Genomic DNA, 16,934 nt, shown 5'->3' on the forward strand with positions numbered 1-16,934 from the left:
CAATGATGCGTGTTCAACAAATTTTATATAATCATTTCTAATTCTGTAGTCCGTCAACCTAATTGCCCCTATAATTGAAATCATTGTTTCACATTACCTAGCTGATCTCTTTCACTTCGAGCATCAGCTCGCCTTTCAAAATTCCATTCACATTCATGCTAACGCAACGAATCGTCGTAGCCTATATTTCGGAGAAGCGATAACGTTCAGCATCCGGTTCGTTATCCGTGACATCCTTCAGCTCCGTCCGGTTCCCGTTCTATCCGGACAGTTTGAAGTTGGTTCCCTGTAATAGTTCAAGTCCCATTCCTGGCAGTGTCATTGGCGATAAACTCTGTATCGGACACATGGCGGTTTCTGATTCCCGCTTATCAATCATCAACGCACGTGTGTCGCGGCTTGTCGGCTCTTGCAGTCAGGTAAAAAGTCCGATAAAAGCTCGCACCGTTTTCCTTCCTTCCTCCTCTTCGTCGTGACGGAAAATCGATTCGTCCGTTATTCTTCATACCCACACCCCGCAGGACTCGATCCTTGGTGACACTACATTTTCGTTCGATTCTACTGTGGAATAAAGAGGGCGAAGAAAACCCGGAAAATGAAACCGTGCACCCTCCTCGCTATTCGTGCAGCTCAACGATCTCTGATACGGATTCAACGGCACAAAATGGTGACTGAATGACTGGAAATCAGATAGCGACGAGCGCTGTTGGTGGAGGGAAGTGAGGGAGGCGTTTCCTCGACTTCCGCTGATCGAAACGGACGGACAAACCACGGTTATATATCTCATTCGGCTTCATCGACGGTAAGCGATGCGCACCGCACACCGAGAGAAATTTCTTTCAGTTCGATGCTTACCGTGGCAGTCGTCAAGTGTCATCGCTTTTCACCGAGATCGAAAAATATTCTGCTGTGTGAAAAACGAAAACGATTCGAGGTTTGCGTCCGTATTTAATCAGAAAGTTCATACCATCCTTCCAGATCACAGTCACCGATGCTCTATTTTCTTGTAACCGGTATGCGATGATTTGATCTTGATGCAAAAAGAAATCGACGCGAAGACCTTGTTTAGTGGGGGAAAAAAAATGTCAACTAAACACACAGATTTAATGTTTCAATAACCGTAAAAATTAAAACGTACTGTATTGACAACTTGCATTTTCTTGCGTAACAAATTTTTCTCAATTCAAAACATCACACAAATCCGGATCTTTCTTGCGGCTGTACTGATATATTTTTTTATGACATCGCGCGCGTACGATTCGTTCTTTGTCGTTTTTACTTTTACTACCGTCCTTAAACAATACTTTCGCAACGCGTTATTTATACCTTTATATTTTATTGCTATCTGAACTACAGGTCAGCTGGTCGCATGTTTCATTTAGGGTTCGGTAGTTTCGAAGGGCTTGTGAGGTGGGGGGGAGGAGGGGGTCGAGACCCACGAAATAGCCCCAATAAATTGGCCCCGTCACTGTCTCCGCGTCCGCACCAAGAACCTTAATTGAACCTCGTACCCTACTGTTCGCAGCTTTTGGAACCTTTCGAAATGTTTTAACTGTTCGGTAAATTATAGAGAGATGTTGGTGGTGGTGAATTTCTATATACTCAGAATTGAGGCAAAAATTTTCACCGTATTTTCACCAGGTTGAAACACCCGCGTCAAGTATTATCGAACTTTGTCTAATCGTTTTTGGCACCGACGTTTTTCCTTGGCGTCCACCTTCGATAAGCCTCCACAACTTCTTCTTTTTCTTCTTCAACTAGATCATCGCAAACTAATTTATCGTTCGAAACTTATCGACGACCGGCTTTTATTCTTTCTTATTACCTTTTTCTAACCTACAAATATCGCGAACTTCTTGTACGGATGGAGAATTCCGAAAATCGTGCGAAATTCTGACGACGGTCTCCATGACGATGAGTACCCTACATAGCCATTGATTTAAGTATTTTTCTACCTTGGCGCGCTTCCAATTTTCTTCTTCTGTTTCACCGCGCCTTCCAGCAGGTTGATCTTTCCCCCGTATCGCTGGTATCAAATGAAATTATAATAATTGTGTTTATACTCCGACGCGGCTGGATAATACATACAGGTATTTATTCAACCTCTGTCTTGTATATTTCGCGGTATTTTTGCACAACGACGTTATACAATCTCTGTCCCAACACAAAAGTTAAGAAGCAAAAAAAAAAAAAGATACGGAAAAGAAAAAACTTCCTTCCCCGCTTACTGAATTCTCGAATATCTTCGTACAACGTTAATCTATTTCAACTTCTGAATATATAATATCATCCGCGCTAATGAATCAAGTCGTAGCGAAGTGTACGATTTGCATTTTTTTTATTTTTTTTTTTCTTCTTTTTCTTTCTACCAACAATCGTTGAAACAATTGTCGCCTACTTCGGTCAGCTTTGATTGTGAATAATAATCGATCAGCCGATCGGTTTTCCCATCGCGTCTTCGTGAAATGTAAACCAACTGTGCGATTTGCAGGTATGTGTCCGCGGTGATTTTCTCTCTGCAGGCTTATCATTCATTGTCAGGACGACCCAGATACGTAAATACGAGATCTCGGGTTCTTCAGTGATGCGAATTGACCCGCGTGTGTCTGGCGAAAGCGATTGTCTGCTTTTCGAAATTGGATCCTCTCCCCGATATCACGAAAGTGTGTTTGTTCCGACGTTGAATAGCCCCGACCCACTCAACCTTCTCTCCCGTTTTCATTTAATCATGGCTTGCTCATGCGGTAATCCAGTTAACAATTCGAGTGGCCGAAATGGTCGACTTCGTATCCCGCACCGTACTGTACATGTATTTTCAAATAGCCTGGGCTAAACTCACGAGGAAACGAGCTTTTTGCTAGCTTTATACACTCCGATTTTATGTTACAATCAATGTACATTTTATAGCGGTCTCCGATTCGAAGGTTCGATACCTCATCGTGTTGTCTGCACGCGAGTCGTGCCTGTGTAATACCTCTTACAAATAAATGCCAACGTGAATAATTCAAAACGTCTATAAGTTTGTTGACTTTGAGTATTTAGACACGATTAGTATGAAATATTCATACGCTTTGCATGGTGAATGGAAATTGGAAATCTTGCTCTTACAATTAAACGATATTACGCCATGGTCTTAAATGCAAATCGAATAGTAGCTGCTTCGGTTTTATATACTGACATAATATGCAGTCATTTAGTTACTTGGTTTAACAATGTTAAGTTTAATTCGCCCCAACTTTGGTGTTTGAATTAATAATTTTGTAACTCGATTTAGTAAAACAGTGTTTTCGGTTATAACTGTATAAATGGCTATTAGATGATTATTTGATTAATTCGAATTATGTTACCATGTATTTAATGTTTTTTTTTTTACCAGGAAGTATCAGTTTATTGTTAGTCGGTTATATACTATTGAATTGACTGGATGAAAATTCATTGTATTCAACAAATTCAAATTATTTGAATAGCCACCATGGCAATAATTCTGTTTATCATTCTAATTAAACGAAACCACAAGTGCGCTGATGCTAATCAATCCATTACATTCAATCAAATTCAACTGAAATGGGTATGGGAATTCGTTTAATGAAATTATTTGACTTAGGAATTGTTTTTATTTTCTTGTGTAATTTATTACCTGTTTCTGTGTGTTCAAACATTGTTCTGAAATGAGTTAATAAATTGTTTTTGTTTCTCAAATGAATATATATTGCAATTAAGGTAGTGCCACGGTCGATTTCGACGATGACGTATATCTATATATATATATATACCTCCAATATCAAAGTTCACGTATATGAAAGGCAAAAGAAGGGGTCAACCGCCCCATTCTATTCATAACTCTGAACAAAAACACTTGAAGACATTTTCATTTTACGCAGAAATAAAGAAACTGCATGAATTTTACAAAATTACTGTTACGATTTCGTAAAATCGTTTCCATTTCTTTATTTCTGCCTCAAATATAAAAATGTGTTGAAATGTTTTTGTTCAAATTGTGTGTAGAGCGAAGCTGTTAAGCCTTTTTTGCATTTTATCACGTATCGATATTTCCCTATTAGCATTTTATTACGAATTCAATATCCATCAAATTATCTATTCTTTGTTATAACTACCGTAATTGTGATCAAACAAGTTATAAAATTCGTCGAAACATGCAACACGACGGAGTGAACAAACACACGAACATCTACAAGGTGTAACCGGTGAGCTTTTCACCAGTCTGTCAACATTTCCGAATAATTTATAGATGTATTATAAAATATGACTCGTACCCAGGTACTTTTCCCAAATGGTTCCAATGCCCACCCTCTCGAATAAACTCACAAATTCGTCACGATGAAAATTACATGGTAGGTACATTACACGTATACTCACGGCATATACGATACCATTACCTTGCAGAGCCTCATTTCGGTTTCATTAAAGGCATTAACGAGTTCAATTTCTGAAAATACGAACTCACTCGGTCAGTTTGCTTTGTGTTTGTTCGTCAAGTTTGCAGGGAACAAATGTGAAAGCCGTGTTATATACGTTATACGTTTGAACTTTGAGGCATTGTGTGCAACTGTATCGTCCGTAGCCACGCTTTTCCGTCTAGATTATTTATCGTAATCGAAAATCAATACATGGCGTAATTTGGCACTCCGCGGTCATTCGAGTTTAGTTATTTACGACTAGAAAATCGCCTGAACGATTTATGCTTAAATAATGTAAGCGATAAATAACACTCTAGTTTTTCTGTGTCGCTCGTCTTAATCCCAATTTTAGTTTCAGCCACTCAACGCTAATTATTTCATGCATGAATCTTTTATCAGTATTGTTTTTTTTTTTTTTTTTATTTTCTTTTCGTCACTCCCAACTCCGACGCGCTGATTTATATCACTATTCCCGAAAACGCAGACCTCGTTTTTACGAAAATTCAATGCCTCACACTCCACGCCCAAGATTTTCTATCCCCCTTCTTTTTTTTTTCGAAACGTAATATTCAAACAACGTCAGAACGGTGTTGACGTGCGTTTTAATCTTCGTGATTAAAGGCCATCTAGCTATCGATTGCGGTGACATATGTATACGTAGCTATATGTACACCCGATTACCCAACCTAACGACAAACGCAGGGTGTGTCTATTGTCCGTTATACAATCAGACCCCATAGGACAGCAGCTGTGTACGTAGATGCGATTTTGCAATCGGTTACGATTAATCTTGTATTTTCATGAATATTCGCAAGTTTTCGGATAGATTTCTGAGCGACCGATTCAAATTGTGATTATGGTTGCTGAAAGTATGGAAGATAACGTTATACGTTCAGAAATTTTCATTTCAAGCAATACAATCGTTGAACTTTTTTATAATTGCATATCTGCGAACTTTTTATACTGAAGCCATGCGATACTCGTTGTATAAATTTAACTAACAAATTGTTAAAGTCTGTAGTAACGTCAAAACAATTCCTAAACGCGGTGAGGGACTAATATGACTATCGCTTGATGAAACCAAGATAATAATGCTTGTTCAACGCGTCGAGCTTCGCTATGAATAAACCAGCTATCGCTCTTGGAGTCCGAAACATTGCGTGCAAATTTTCATTAATAATATCAATTTACCAAATTGTCCAGAGAACAAAAGTAAGAATACGTCATCTGTCGAAAGTACTTCTGCTGACAATGAGCTTTACGCTAAGGCTTGTAGGTACTGACCTTGGTTGGACTTTTCCAAAGGGCGTGAGTATTAGAAGTTTTAATCAATCAAGCTTGATCGAAAATCCAGATTATCGCTTATTCTGACTTTTGATAATAAAAGAATGCGAATCACTCGAATAGTTACCCTCAAGTTCGCAACTTGTAACAAAGAAAAGTTCGTTAACTATTCACGACTTGATTGTCAGAGTTTTCGACCGTGATTTTCTCACTTATCGATGTCTCGGAAATTTTTCATTCTTTAACAATTTCTACCAATTAACTGATTGAAAATTTCGTAACGCAAACTATCGGAACATCAAACAGGCAGCTACAACTGGTTACCTGAATTTTTTGGAAATTATTGACAAGTCCTCCGACAAGCGAGAGAGAAAGCGTCCAGGACGAAATCGTCGTGTTTGCCGGTAAAGTCGGTAAAAAACCACCCGCACTATTATAGTCTATGCAAATATCGTTCGTATTACATTTCACGTGAGCTTACGAATGCAGGATTATCAGCAGCAGATCCGCAAACCCATGAAATATAATATGTGATTATACGTGATGTGCGCCGAGAGCCGGGGATATTCTATGTGGGATTTGCAGGTGAATTGAAGGAACACGTCGAGACCGCGATATTTGCTGCAATGCGACACGTCGCTTCGCCGTTTCCAACTTCGATGGAATTGCACCAGCAAATGCCTGGCTTCCTGGCTCGAGATTGGCGTCGATTGTAATGGTCTTCGTCGCCCGTTGCATCAAGGATGAAGTAACAAGCAGGAGGCAAGCCGGTCATCCGGATACACGGAATCCCACAGAGCATCAGGAATTGTGTCGACAATGCAAGGACGCCTCGCAATCATTTTCGCCATGCTTTCCAATTGGTGCGGATTGACCATTCGGTGCCATTCTGTCAAGGAAGTCGTAACCGCAACAGTTTGAAATGAAATTGGGAATCAAAGGAACCTAAGTGACTGAAATATTCTTTGAAATCACGAGTAATCGATCGAGTTACGATTAAAATCGATGGAAATCATTGCCACTTGATTGAACTTGCATGATAGCGTTGGTAAATCGTGAAAATATCTTTACTCCTCAACTTGTTAACATTCAATTCAGTTTCTTCTATCCTCTCACGCGATTCCGGTGATTTTCAGTTTGTTAAATGGTTTTCATTGATTTTCTGAGATTCTGTTGTATAATTCAGAAACCGTTGAGAATCGCTTAGAAACGTTTGGAAATCATCGAAAATTAGGGGTAACGTTGAACGTTATTAATAATAATCATATGATAATGTATATCACACGATTTCCAAGCGAACGATTGCTCGGCGCCATATGACCGTAGAATTCATCGAAGCTAACGAATTTTCCTAACGTGCATAACGATTACGCTTGTCACGAAGCAGGTTGTTACTTTCCGTATTTTCGCCGAGTTTTCAACGAGAGACCAGCAGCGATGTTCTGATTAAACACGAACAATCGGTTCGCCGATTTGGGTCAACGGAGAAGTCGAGCCTTCGCGAAGCTGCATACCTTTCATAGTCCACAGAAAGAAAGAAAAAAGATACCTGTGACACAGGGCAATAAAGTTTTCTGAAATTTCACAATATCACGGGAGTAAAAAAAAATTAAAACTCCGTCTCTGAACAGCTCGAATAGTTACGAGAATGAAAATCTAGCCGAAGTATTACAAATAATACAAGGTTCTTTTATTTTTACCAATCTCTGCCGATGTTTCGAACGCGATAAACGAGGAAATTGTAAAAAAAAATGGGTGACGCTTGTAACTCCGCGTTGTGCGGTGTAACTCAATTTTCTCTCACAAAGCGAAAATGGGCTTCTTCCATCGTTGATTACCTCAGTTATACCGTTAACGAAATCATCTCAGCCTGCTCTACGTACCGCCGTTGATAAATTTAATTTTAACAACGACACGTTGTGCCGCGTTTTGCGCACACAATCTACAAGTATGGAATATCCCGTTTCCTGCAAGCTCTGCCTAATCTCCAATCGCGGTTTTGTCCGATAACCCACGGCCATGAACATCGTATAAAACGCGTATACACCTACATGCAGTAGCATTAACGGAACGAAGAAATGGCCTTGCACTAATCGCGAATAATGGGCTCGTCCGAGGAAGGATATGCAGACATGTCGGTAGGTACGTTGTTGGAAATGCTGACGGCGTCCTTTTAACGTCCGTACTATAACGGCCGCGGACAAAATCTGCAACTGCACGAGGATATTTCCGGTACAAGTGCGGTACCTACTAAAAATTATCATTATGCGGATACGATGACAGATAGATTTGCCATCGTCGATGTACGACGATTATTCCAATTCTCTAACACAATTCTTACTACGTAACTGTTGTACACTGTTTTATACGGTATTAGATTGATCCTTGTACTATTACCAGTGTGCGAATGTTTAGATATTTTCCGCAGCGGTATGTCACGAGCAGAGAAAAATCCCAGTGAAGACAAAGCTCAGCTTTTCGTTGCTTTTGGCAACGTCAAAGCCTTGCGCATGGTGAAGCAATCGACCACGACGTGACTTCCACCACTGACCTTTGGCGCCGTTCGACCTTCGCCTTGAAAAATGAGACTCCCGTACCCAAGAGGGGCTTAGAAACGCTCGGCACATTTCTCTAGCTGACTTGGCATCTCCGCATCTGCGACCTCGTGATGGCTAATCGGAAATTCGCTTTGGTTGGGGTCGCTGCGTTGGCGTTGAGAGGGATTCTTAGGGTGCCGAAGTGTCTCTGAGACACCTGGACTCTGAGGAAGAAACGGAAAATCTCCATCTTTCGAGCTCGTGTGGTAAATATATGTATGGAGCGTTCCATGACATCTCGATTAAAAGATTTAGAAAGTGGGGGGAGGGGGGTTCAAGTTTTTAAATCATACTTCAGATACGATGGTTCGAGAAAATCTGAAAAAAAATTGCGATTACATTTTTCGTCATGTACTTTTATAAAAAAAATAAATAAATAAACAAAGAACCAATCCGAGACATCGACGTAGAATCTTGATCGAAATGTCATGGAATGCCCTGTATGTATATACATATCGATTGAATTATATGACTTTGCTTTGACGAAGGAAGCGCAACTACGACAATGACTTCTTATAAAATACCCATTATTGCTAATGTAAAATTGAAGCCATTCTTGTCTACTTATTAAATGCGCCTGGTATTGAACCGATATATTCACTGCGTTTCTTCGACTTTTACGGTACTACGCCATACTATTTTTCACAATTCTATAAACGTGTCTACCTAGACAACCTTCTGGTGTCGCAAGTTTAATAAAGCAGTTTACTAATCTTCTTAAGTAAAATCGTGACATAGAGTTACCTAAAGTGACTGTTGCGGTTTATAAGCACACTCAAAAGAGGAACAATTTTTGCAGGGAACCAGACGAACCCAATTTCACGACAATTGGTCTATAATCACGTGTTCAGCAGTGCACCCCTATTTTTATTCAACATTTCCGACAAAAAAAAATCCGAGAACCAAGCAATTGCATTTACAATTTTCCAAATGTTTTAAAGACGCAATTGAGATTTCGAATAGTATATTTTTGCATCTAATGACTTAGTTGATTGACAAGACTTCCTTGTATAGATCTGTCATAAAATGTATTGGAAGATCGCAAGAAAGATGGTGAATATCGAATACCATCACTTCACCTAAGAAAAACACTTTTCAGGTAGTAAAAAATGTTGAATACACACTGTCGATGTTCCAGCCGGTTATCTAGTAAACATGTGGTTTAAATCTGAGAACCTCATTTCCGCATGTCACGTACATCCAAAGAGGTTCCTCAATGCCTCCTCTCGGGTCGAAGATTTTCTTCCACGTTTTATGCATAAGCTTGCGGAGTGGCTCGGGGCGCAATGAACCGCGAAATATCTAAATCCGAGCATTCAATATCCCGCAATATTCCGTACACAGGTTGGGAGGAAGGCGTTGTGAGTCTTATTGAGGGTGCTTTCATGGTCGTCTTTGGGGAGCCGATTGGCTGGTTCGGTGATGCGGAATGGATGGCGAAGGGATCGTTTGGCTTTGCAATCCATAATGGACGAGGCAAAGAAGTGGTTGCTCGTACGGATGAAGGGAGGAAGTTCACGTTTCGAAAGAGCACGTGAACTCCGCGCCTGCTTAGATTTTGTGTGTAGGTAACAACAACCGGCGAAAAAACACCAACGACGAAATTTCTAAGCAAATACCTCCGCCAATTCGTACAACATCCAGTCGTATTGGATAAATAACCGTCGAAAATCGACGAGTTTTTGTACCGAATCTAGAATCAATAGTAACTCTGGCAACCGAAGGTCCTGAAGCCCACTCGCCTGGTACGTTTGTATGTAAATCGAAAAGAGGAGAGAACGATGTTTGGATCTGGTTCTCCAACGTTGAGGGTGGTGCGAAACTCATCACGTACCAACTCGATGACGTCGGTTATAGAAATATTGATACGAGTCGAGTACGTTGGTCGAAACCTTTGCAGATACGAACGGTATTGTTACGATATTACGAAAGGTCAGTTATTTTACCGTCGAATCAATACCGACGCTCATAACTAGACCCTCGGAGTATAGCTGGCGCTATTGAAATGGTAGTGCAACAAGTTTCGACAAAGTATTCCGAGTGAAGTAGTGCAGAAAATATTGTTTTATGTATCTGTTTATAGCATCGCCCAATGAAAAAAAAAGTCAACTGTGACTAAAAATAAGGTGAAACACTCGGAGTGTGCATTTGTCACGAACAATGCGGTATCGTCAAAGTAACAACAATATTTGTACAATTTTTTGAAAATCGAACAACATACAAGTTGTAAAAAATCACGAGTTTCACAGAAAGTCTTATAGTAGTCAAAATTCCTCTCTCACAATTTCAAGCCCTGTTTCAGCTGATGTCCGTATATCCTTCCACTTTAATCGAAGTTTTTAAGTGAGTAAAAATCGTCGTTCTAGTCGGAAGATCCTGGAATTACAATTACTGCATTATTGACGCTGATCAAAACATTCGCATATTGTACCGATGGCTTCTAATAAAATTCACTTATCTTAAAGAGGCTGATTATAAAAGACCTAACTCTGGTGGAACGATTATAATCCGAATAAATCTACGAACCCTGATGATAAAACAGTTGACTCCTGTTTATCAGCATAAAAGATAATTGTTTTATCATAAGGTCCCGTAGAGTTACTTGGATTATAATAGTCACGCCGAAGTTAAATCTTTTATAATCAGCCTCTCTAAGATTGAGTGAATTTTACTAAGGACCATCGATACGTTCATAATTCATCCGAGGTCAGCTTTATGGGAAAATCAATAATGACTCATGTATTATTATATATACCGACTCTGAATGTCTACAATTAACAACTTGTCGGGAAGCTATATCACGATTATATGTGCGTACAGTAATGTGCCTTATATAATGAATATTGCAGCGATGCCGATAGCAGCTGGAATAAATTACTGGCTAAAACGTATTTTTAACGTATATTTTACCGAGGGAGATGACAATTAAAGCATTATCGATGGCTGACACAAGCAGAAGTCGAAAAAGCACCTTTCGTCCCTTAATTTTTTTAAAGTGGTTCGATTTCGAAACTATGATTTATTTTTGAATAAACGAAAGCAGATTCATTCAATTTTCAACTGAAAAAGGTAGTGCATTCATAAATTCGTTCCGACATCCTTCTCGTCGGTTATTCACAGCTATAATTGATTTCACCCTTAATAGGTACGTATTTTATACGGTTCGATTAACTCTGTTTTTCTCTTTAAATTTAAACTGAAAACGTGAGAGCAATGCGAGCCAGCTCCGTTTGTACAAATGTCATGCCAAATAATACTGGCGCAAATGACGACTAATGGCATGTAAGTGGGCGGCAGGTTACCGACAACGTAACTACTCAAGTCCGGTAATATTCAGCTTCGTGCGACCGTGAAATATCACGTAGAGCGCTATTCGCTCGTTCAATTGTCCAAAAAATACAAAAAGATCCGTTGTAATTTTCTAATTTCTCTATAATCACCGCATCATCGGTAGTGGAATTGAATTCGGCATGTCGTTGATCAGCAAGTAATGGAACCGAATTTTTTTACACGCTGATGTACTCGATTAATCGCTCTTCATCAAACGGAATATTTAATGGCTTCCAACTGCTATCTATTTAATTACCCACCATTATGCTTATTAGCATTATGCTACTTATGAGCAATTCTAATTTTATATCTAATAACTGTAAATACTTCATTGTTTTATCACTGTTTAAGCTGCTTCTTCAATGTTGAGATTCGTTGCACGAATAACAACGAGTCAGCTTTTAGGCACAATTTGATTGATAAGACTGAAAATTGCTCATGTTGAGAAAATCGATATGGAATGTGTGTGATTTTTTATTACAATCTATGCAAGCGATAAATCTATTCAGATATCACAAGATCATACAGCTCGTATGCATGTATGCGAAAGAGATGAACACATTCACGGTTAAATAAATTCAAAAACAGTTTCACTCTCGTGGGACTCGAGAGACGAGCTTGCAGAGTGTCCCGGAGGATTTGCATAAACCATTAGCGCTTCTTCAAATTGACTATAATAATTGCGAGTGTCGTGCGTTATGGACTTCAGAGCTCACGACCGTGGAAGTGAAAGGTGCGAAATGAAACAACGATGAAGTCCGAGGGGATGAAATTCAATGTGCAATAAAAAGGAGAAGAGAAAAGTATCAAATATAAACTTCTGCAATTAAAAGTTATATCTCTCTTGCGCTGTGTGTGTATATTGCATATACTTGTACGGAGGCACGAGGCACACAACAGAGAATTTATCGCCTCTATAATACATGATATAAGCAAGAGAAATAACAATAAATTATCAACTTTAACAAAAGCTCAAACTGGTATCGTTCGTTTTATCATCACGCCCGTTACTTTCTTGCCCGTTGTTTTTCCTTTGTATTTTTCACTCTTGAGCGAACTACTTGGCTCGTTACTCATTACATGAATAAAGAATAATAAAATGCCGACGATTCTGAAGTCTAAACAAAAGCTTTTCTTGTAGAAAAATTGTTCATCGGCGATTATACTCCAGTAGACTCCCGTCATCGTTGATACGAAACAACATCATCAATTATTCACATCTTCCAAAAATTACCATACAGTATCCAAATAATAAAGAACCTCGATTTATCAAAAAAAAAAATCTAAATGGTGAATTCCTACGTATTGCGCCATATCCTGCGTCTAGGAATTGTAATTATTGTAATCATCTCTCGTTATATAATCAGAAAAAAAAACCTGTCACCTTGTTCAATCTCCTATTTTACACCTTCATCAGTTCGAATATGTAATCATAGAGCATTGTCCTGTTTTGGATGTTCCAGGAAAACAGCGAAACTGTTATCTTCAATAGGGGAGAAATACCGCGAGGGGGATTGTGGATGCGGGGAGAAACTGATTGTTGGTCGAGATTCCCTCGTCCCCGGTTTAATAAACGGTAATAAAGCTGACCGAAGGGACGGCCAACCCCGCGACACCTGAGAGGAGGTATGTTGTCGCCCGTATGCAATGACTGTGGCCTCAGCCGTAGGACCGTGGCACCGAGCCCATCTCTACAAAATTCTAGCATGCATTGTCCTGGCTCTTATTACTCTACAGTATCTTCTCAGCGGTGTTCTGGACCGGCATTCTATCGAGACCATATTCACCATAAACGGCACTAGGTATGAGTACTTCTATAAGTATAATTATTTCGTACATTTTATGCATTTACGGAAATGTCACTCGACGAAGAGACGTGTAAGAGCACCATGAAATGACCATGAGCTGTACGGGGATCAGATAAATCCCGTTTCATATTCTGTCGTTGAATTAGAATGGCAAGGAGAGTTCTAAGTAAAAATTCCTACATTACCGACACTCCCAAGATGCAAACCCTTTTCTAAAACGTAAGGGATTTTACCCGATAAGGGATGAAAATATGATAAGGCAGGGGAAAATTGTCGGTCAAGTTGACGAGTGGAATGATTCGATGATCGATAAAGTCAGCCGAAGTGAGGACATCTTCACTCTTGAGCTTTCTAGAAAAGGTTTGTGACTGCGGAGTATCGATAATGTAGGAATTTGTGCCCAGAACTCTCTTTGCTACAGGAGAATCTCAATCATTCGAACTAATTGGGACCGAGCCTAGGTCGGGTACTCAAAAGTTCGGATAACCGAAATGCAATTTTTATCTTGAGGTATAATAATATATACAACACAAATTTAAATCGATAAACAGTTGGTATTAAATATCCAAATTCATATCGACCCTGTTTCAAGTATCGAACGATTATTTGATTACTCTGATTTCACATAATCGTCTGCTATCAAGCAACAATGTATATTTTGAGCAGGCGTTCAGATAAATCAAGTCATGGTTCGGAATATTGAAGATTCGTATAATCGAGGTTCGACTGTATTTTACTATCTCGTAATGAAATGATACGATTTTCTTATACTCGTTAGTCATAAATGAGCGGGGCAGTGTTTTTGCACAACTAATACTGCATTTCAGTAAAAAATGTTCGCCAAACCATATCACGATATAACGAAACTTCAAAAAGCTAATTACTACGCATACAACGTGCGATTACGTATGATAAAATTAAATAAAGTAATAACAACGTCTGTCTACCTGACAGTCTGCATAGTTAGCAGTATTAACACGTTGGTGATATTGTAGAGAAAAAAAAGATAAAATAACGAGTGGATAAAAATGAACTGCGGCAAAGTTTATACGAAGTTCAACACCATCGTCGAGGTTACGATAATAATTTTTTGTTCTAAAAGAACCCGCTTTTGGTCACGTGAAACATGAGAATTTGTGTGTATAATATTATAGATTGTTTTTAAACAGATGGAAAGAAAAACCGAATCGAATAGGTCAAAAGTTGATTCGTTGGCGCTCAACCAAAAACAAGAAACTGTTATACGTATCGGAGCTCGATGGAATTGGCAAGATTTCAGATGATCACGTGATATAAAAATCTCATAAGCGTATATGACTGTACTCTCATCTTAAAAATAAGAGTTACGGACTTGAGACTTCAATTTTCCCACAGTACAATAATCAAGGTCAAAACCTTTCCAAGATCAAATTTCCGGAATTGCCAAACTCATAAACCGTCCTCTTCGGTAGTTTAATTTGAAGAAAAATCAGGACAATCTGACCCCTCTTATTTTCAATATATCCTCAGCTGCTTTAAGAACCAAACGAACGCGAAATATTATTCAAGAAAATTAGTAAATCCGTAAGCAAAAAATGTTTCATAGTTAGAAATTACAGCACGCTTCGTATCGAAGGAAAATAATTGAACACTCAATAATCTCAATATATACAACACTAAATTGCGGTGAAGCGATCATATTTTCATAGATGAAATAGCAAAAAAAAAAAAAAAAACATTACCATAGACTTATGCCTGTAGACGTAACCTTTTGGAAAACTACACTTTTGGCGGAACCATACAAAATCTGCAAAGGATATGAAAACGGGAGTTTGTTTTGATTAAAAAAAAACTGCACCAGAACTGCTGACGATTCATCGAGGTCTTGAATTTTTAACCTCTAGCTCTCGCCTTTGTTACATTTTAAAACTAAATGAACACAACGAGTTGCACATTATCGGTTATGAAGTGATAGCAGTATCAAGGTTCTGCGTGAGCTACGAAAAAATTTACTTATGTATAAAAAGTCTGCGGAATTAGTTGTCACAGAGTATCGAGTTCAAAGTCGACGATTACAAAAGAAGAAGAATCGTGGATTCTTCTATTGAAAAATAGCAAAGCATACGATTTTTAATTTATATAACATGTTTAGAATACCGCGTTACGCGACTGAATTCCAGGCATCAGAAGTTAAAAAGCAATTACTGATAATTGTATCTTCTTCACTCATTTATCTAATATACTTGTCACATAGTTGCAACATGATTATACGTTAAACTAAAATAACTAATTAACAGGTAGAAAATACTCTTCAAACTTTGATCGGTCGACTTTTTTCCTGTAACTGGATTTTAAATAATTTTTTCTTACGAGTTTCAGGCACTATAATTCAATTTCGCAAAGCAGCAGAAAATATTTCATTTTCATATACCCGTGATCCGCTTTCCGCTTGTAGATTCACGTACTGTTAAAAATCTGTAATTTGTCATTCGGTAGGACTAACGGTGAGGTAAAAATATCTAGATAAAGCAAAGAAATTATTCATGAAATTACAGAGCTTGGACTTTACGAATTGACCAACGAGAAACGGCTACCGAGAAACTGTACCGACATTGACTAAAATTGGCTGTTTACGAGCCCATTTAGGTGATTAAACTTGCATTGTCGTTCGATTGCCGTAAGAACTTCGAAAGTCGGTGAGTTCACGAAGAGAAACTCAAGAACTTTACATTGATCGACGTCATTGTTATCACGTATTCACTAGCTGGTCGAAAAAAATTGACTTTTTTTTTTCAAAGTCACATGCTTAATAGTTATAGGAAGTTGAAATGAGACGCCCGTTTCAATTTGATCCCTTAATAATATTTAGTGGTACCTAAACGCAATTTCCATTTCCCTTTGATTAACATTCGAAAATAATTTTAGTTATTTCGGAATTTCGTAGCTCAGTAACGAAGCAATATACATAAATTTCCGATACGTATTTTTGTTGGGAATCGACCGCTCTACGAAAAAAGTCTTTCAAAATTTTTTGATAACTAAACTCTTTCAAAATTTACTCGAGGTTAAAGTTGGAATCAAGTAAAAATTCACGTTTTTCGAAATGAACAGCAAAAATACTGAACTTATCGCAAACCTTGCAAATTTTTTTGTAAAGTATTTCAACGACTATGAAATCATGTTATTCGATCGATTTTCAAGTTAAAAAAATTTGTATTTTGCTAAAAAAAAAAAAAAGACTTTCAAAGTGAAATTACATATAATACATAGTGTTATTTGTAATAATTACAAAATAAATTTGCTTAGGTCGAAATTTAATTGAATGACATGATTTCATAGTGGTTGAAATGCTCTACAAAAAAAGGACCACCATATTTTGTGGTGAGTTCAGTATTTTCGCTGTTAATCTAGAAAACGTTGAATCTTTACTTGATTTCAACTTTAACTTGAATAGCTTTTAAAAGAGTTGAGTTATCAAAAAATCATTAGAGACCTTTTTTGTAAAGCAGTCGATTCCC

The 16,934-nt window shown here is 38.3% G+C and overlaps 1 protein-coding gene across 3 annotated transcripts in view; it reads left to right on the top strand.

Annotated features, from left to right (window-relative positions):
* The window catches only part of LOC107223843 (beta-1,4-N-acetylgalactosaminyltransferase bre-4), a 97,302-nt gene that overhangs the window by 49,136 nt on the left and 31,232 nt on the right, over window positions 1-16,934 (top strand). For all 3 annotated transcript variants that reach the window (XM_015663660.2, XM_015663659.2, XM_046730646.1), the window contains one exon: window positions 13,093-13,431. In XM_015663660.2, the coding sequence (XP_015519146.1) occupies window positions 13,277-13,431 (155 nt within the window). In that variant the 5' untranslated portion in view covers window positions 13,093-13,276. The remainder of the gene's footprint in view (window positions 1-13,092; window positions 13,432-16,934) is intronic.

This window comes from Neodiprion lecontei, chromosome 1 (assembly GCF_021901455.1).
Source record: "Neodiprion lecontei isolate iyNeoLeco1 chromosome 1, iyNeoLeco1.1, whole genome shotgun sequence".
NCBI classification, from domain to species: domain Eukaryota; kingdom Metazoa; phylum Arthropoda; class Insecta; order Hymenoptera; family Diprionidae; genus Neodiprion; species Neodiprion lecontei.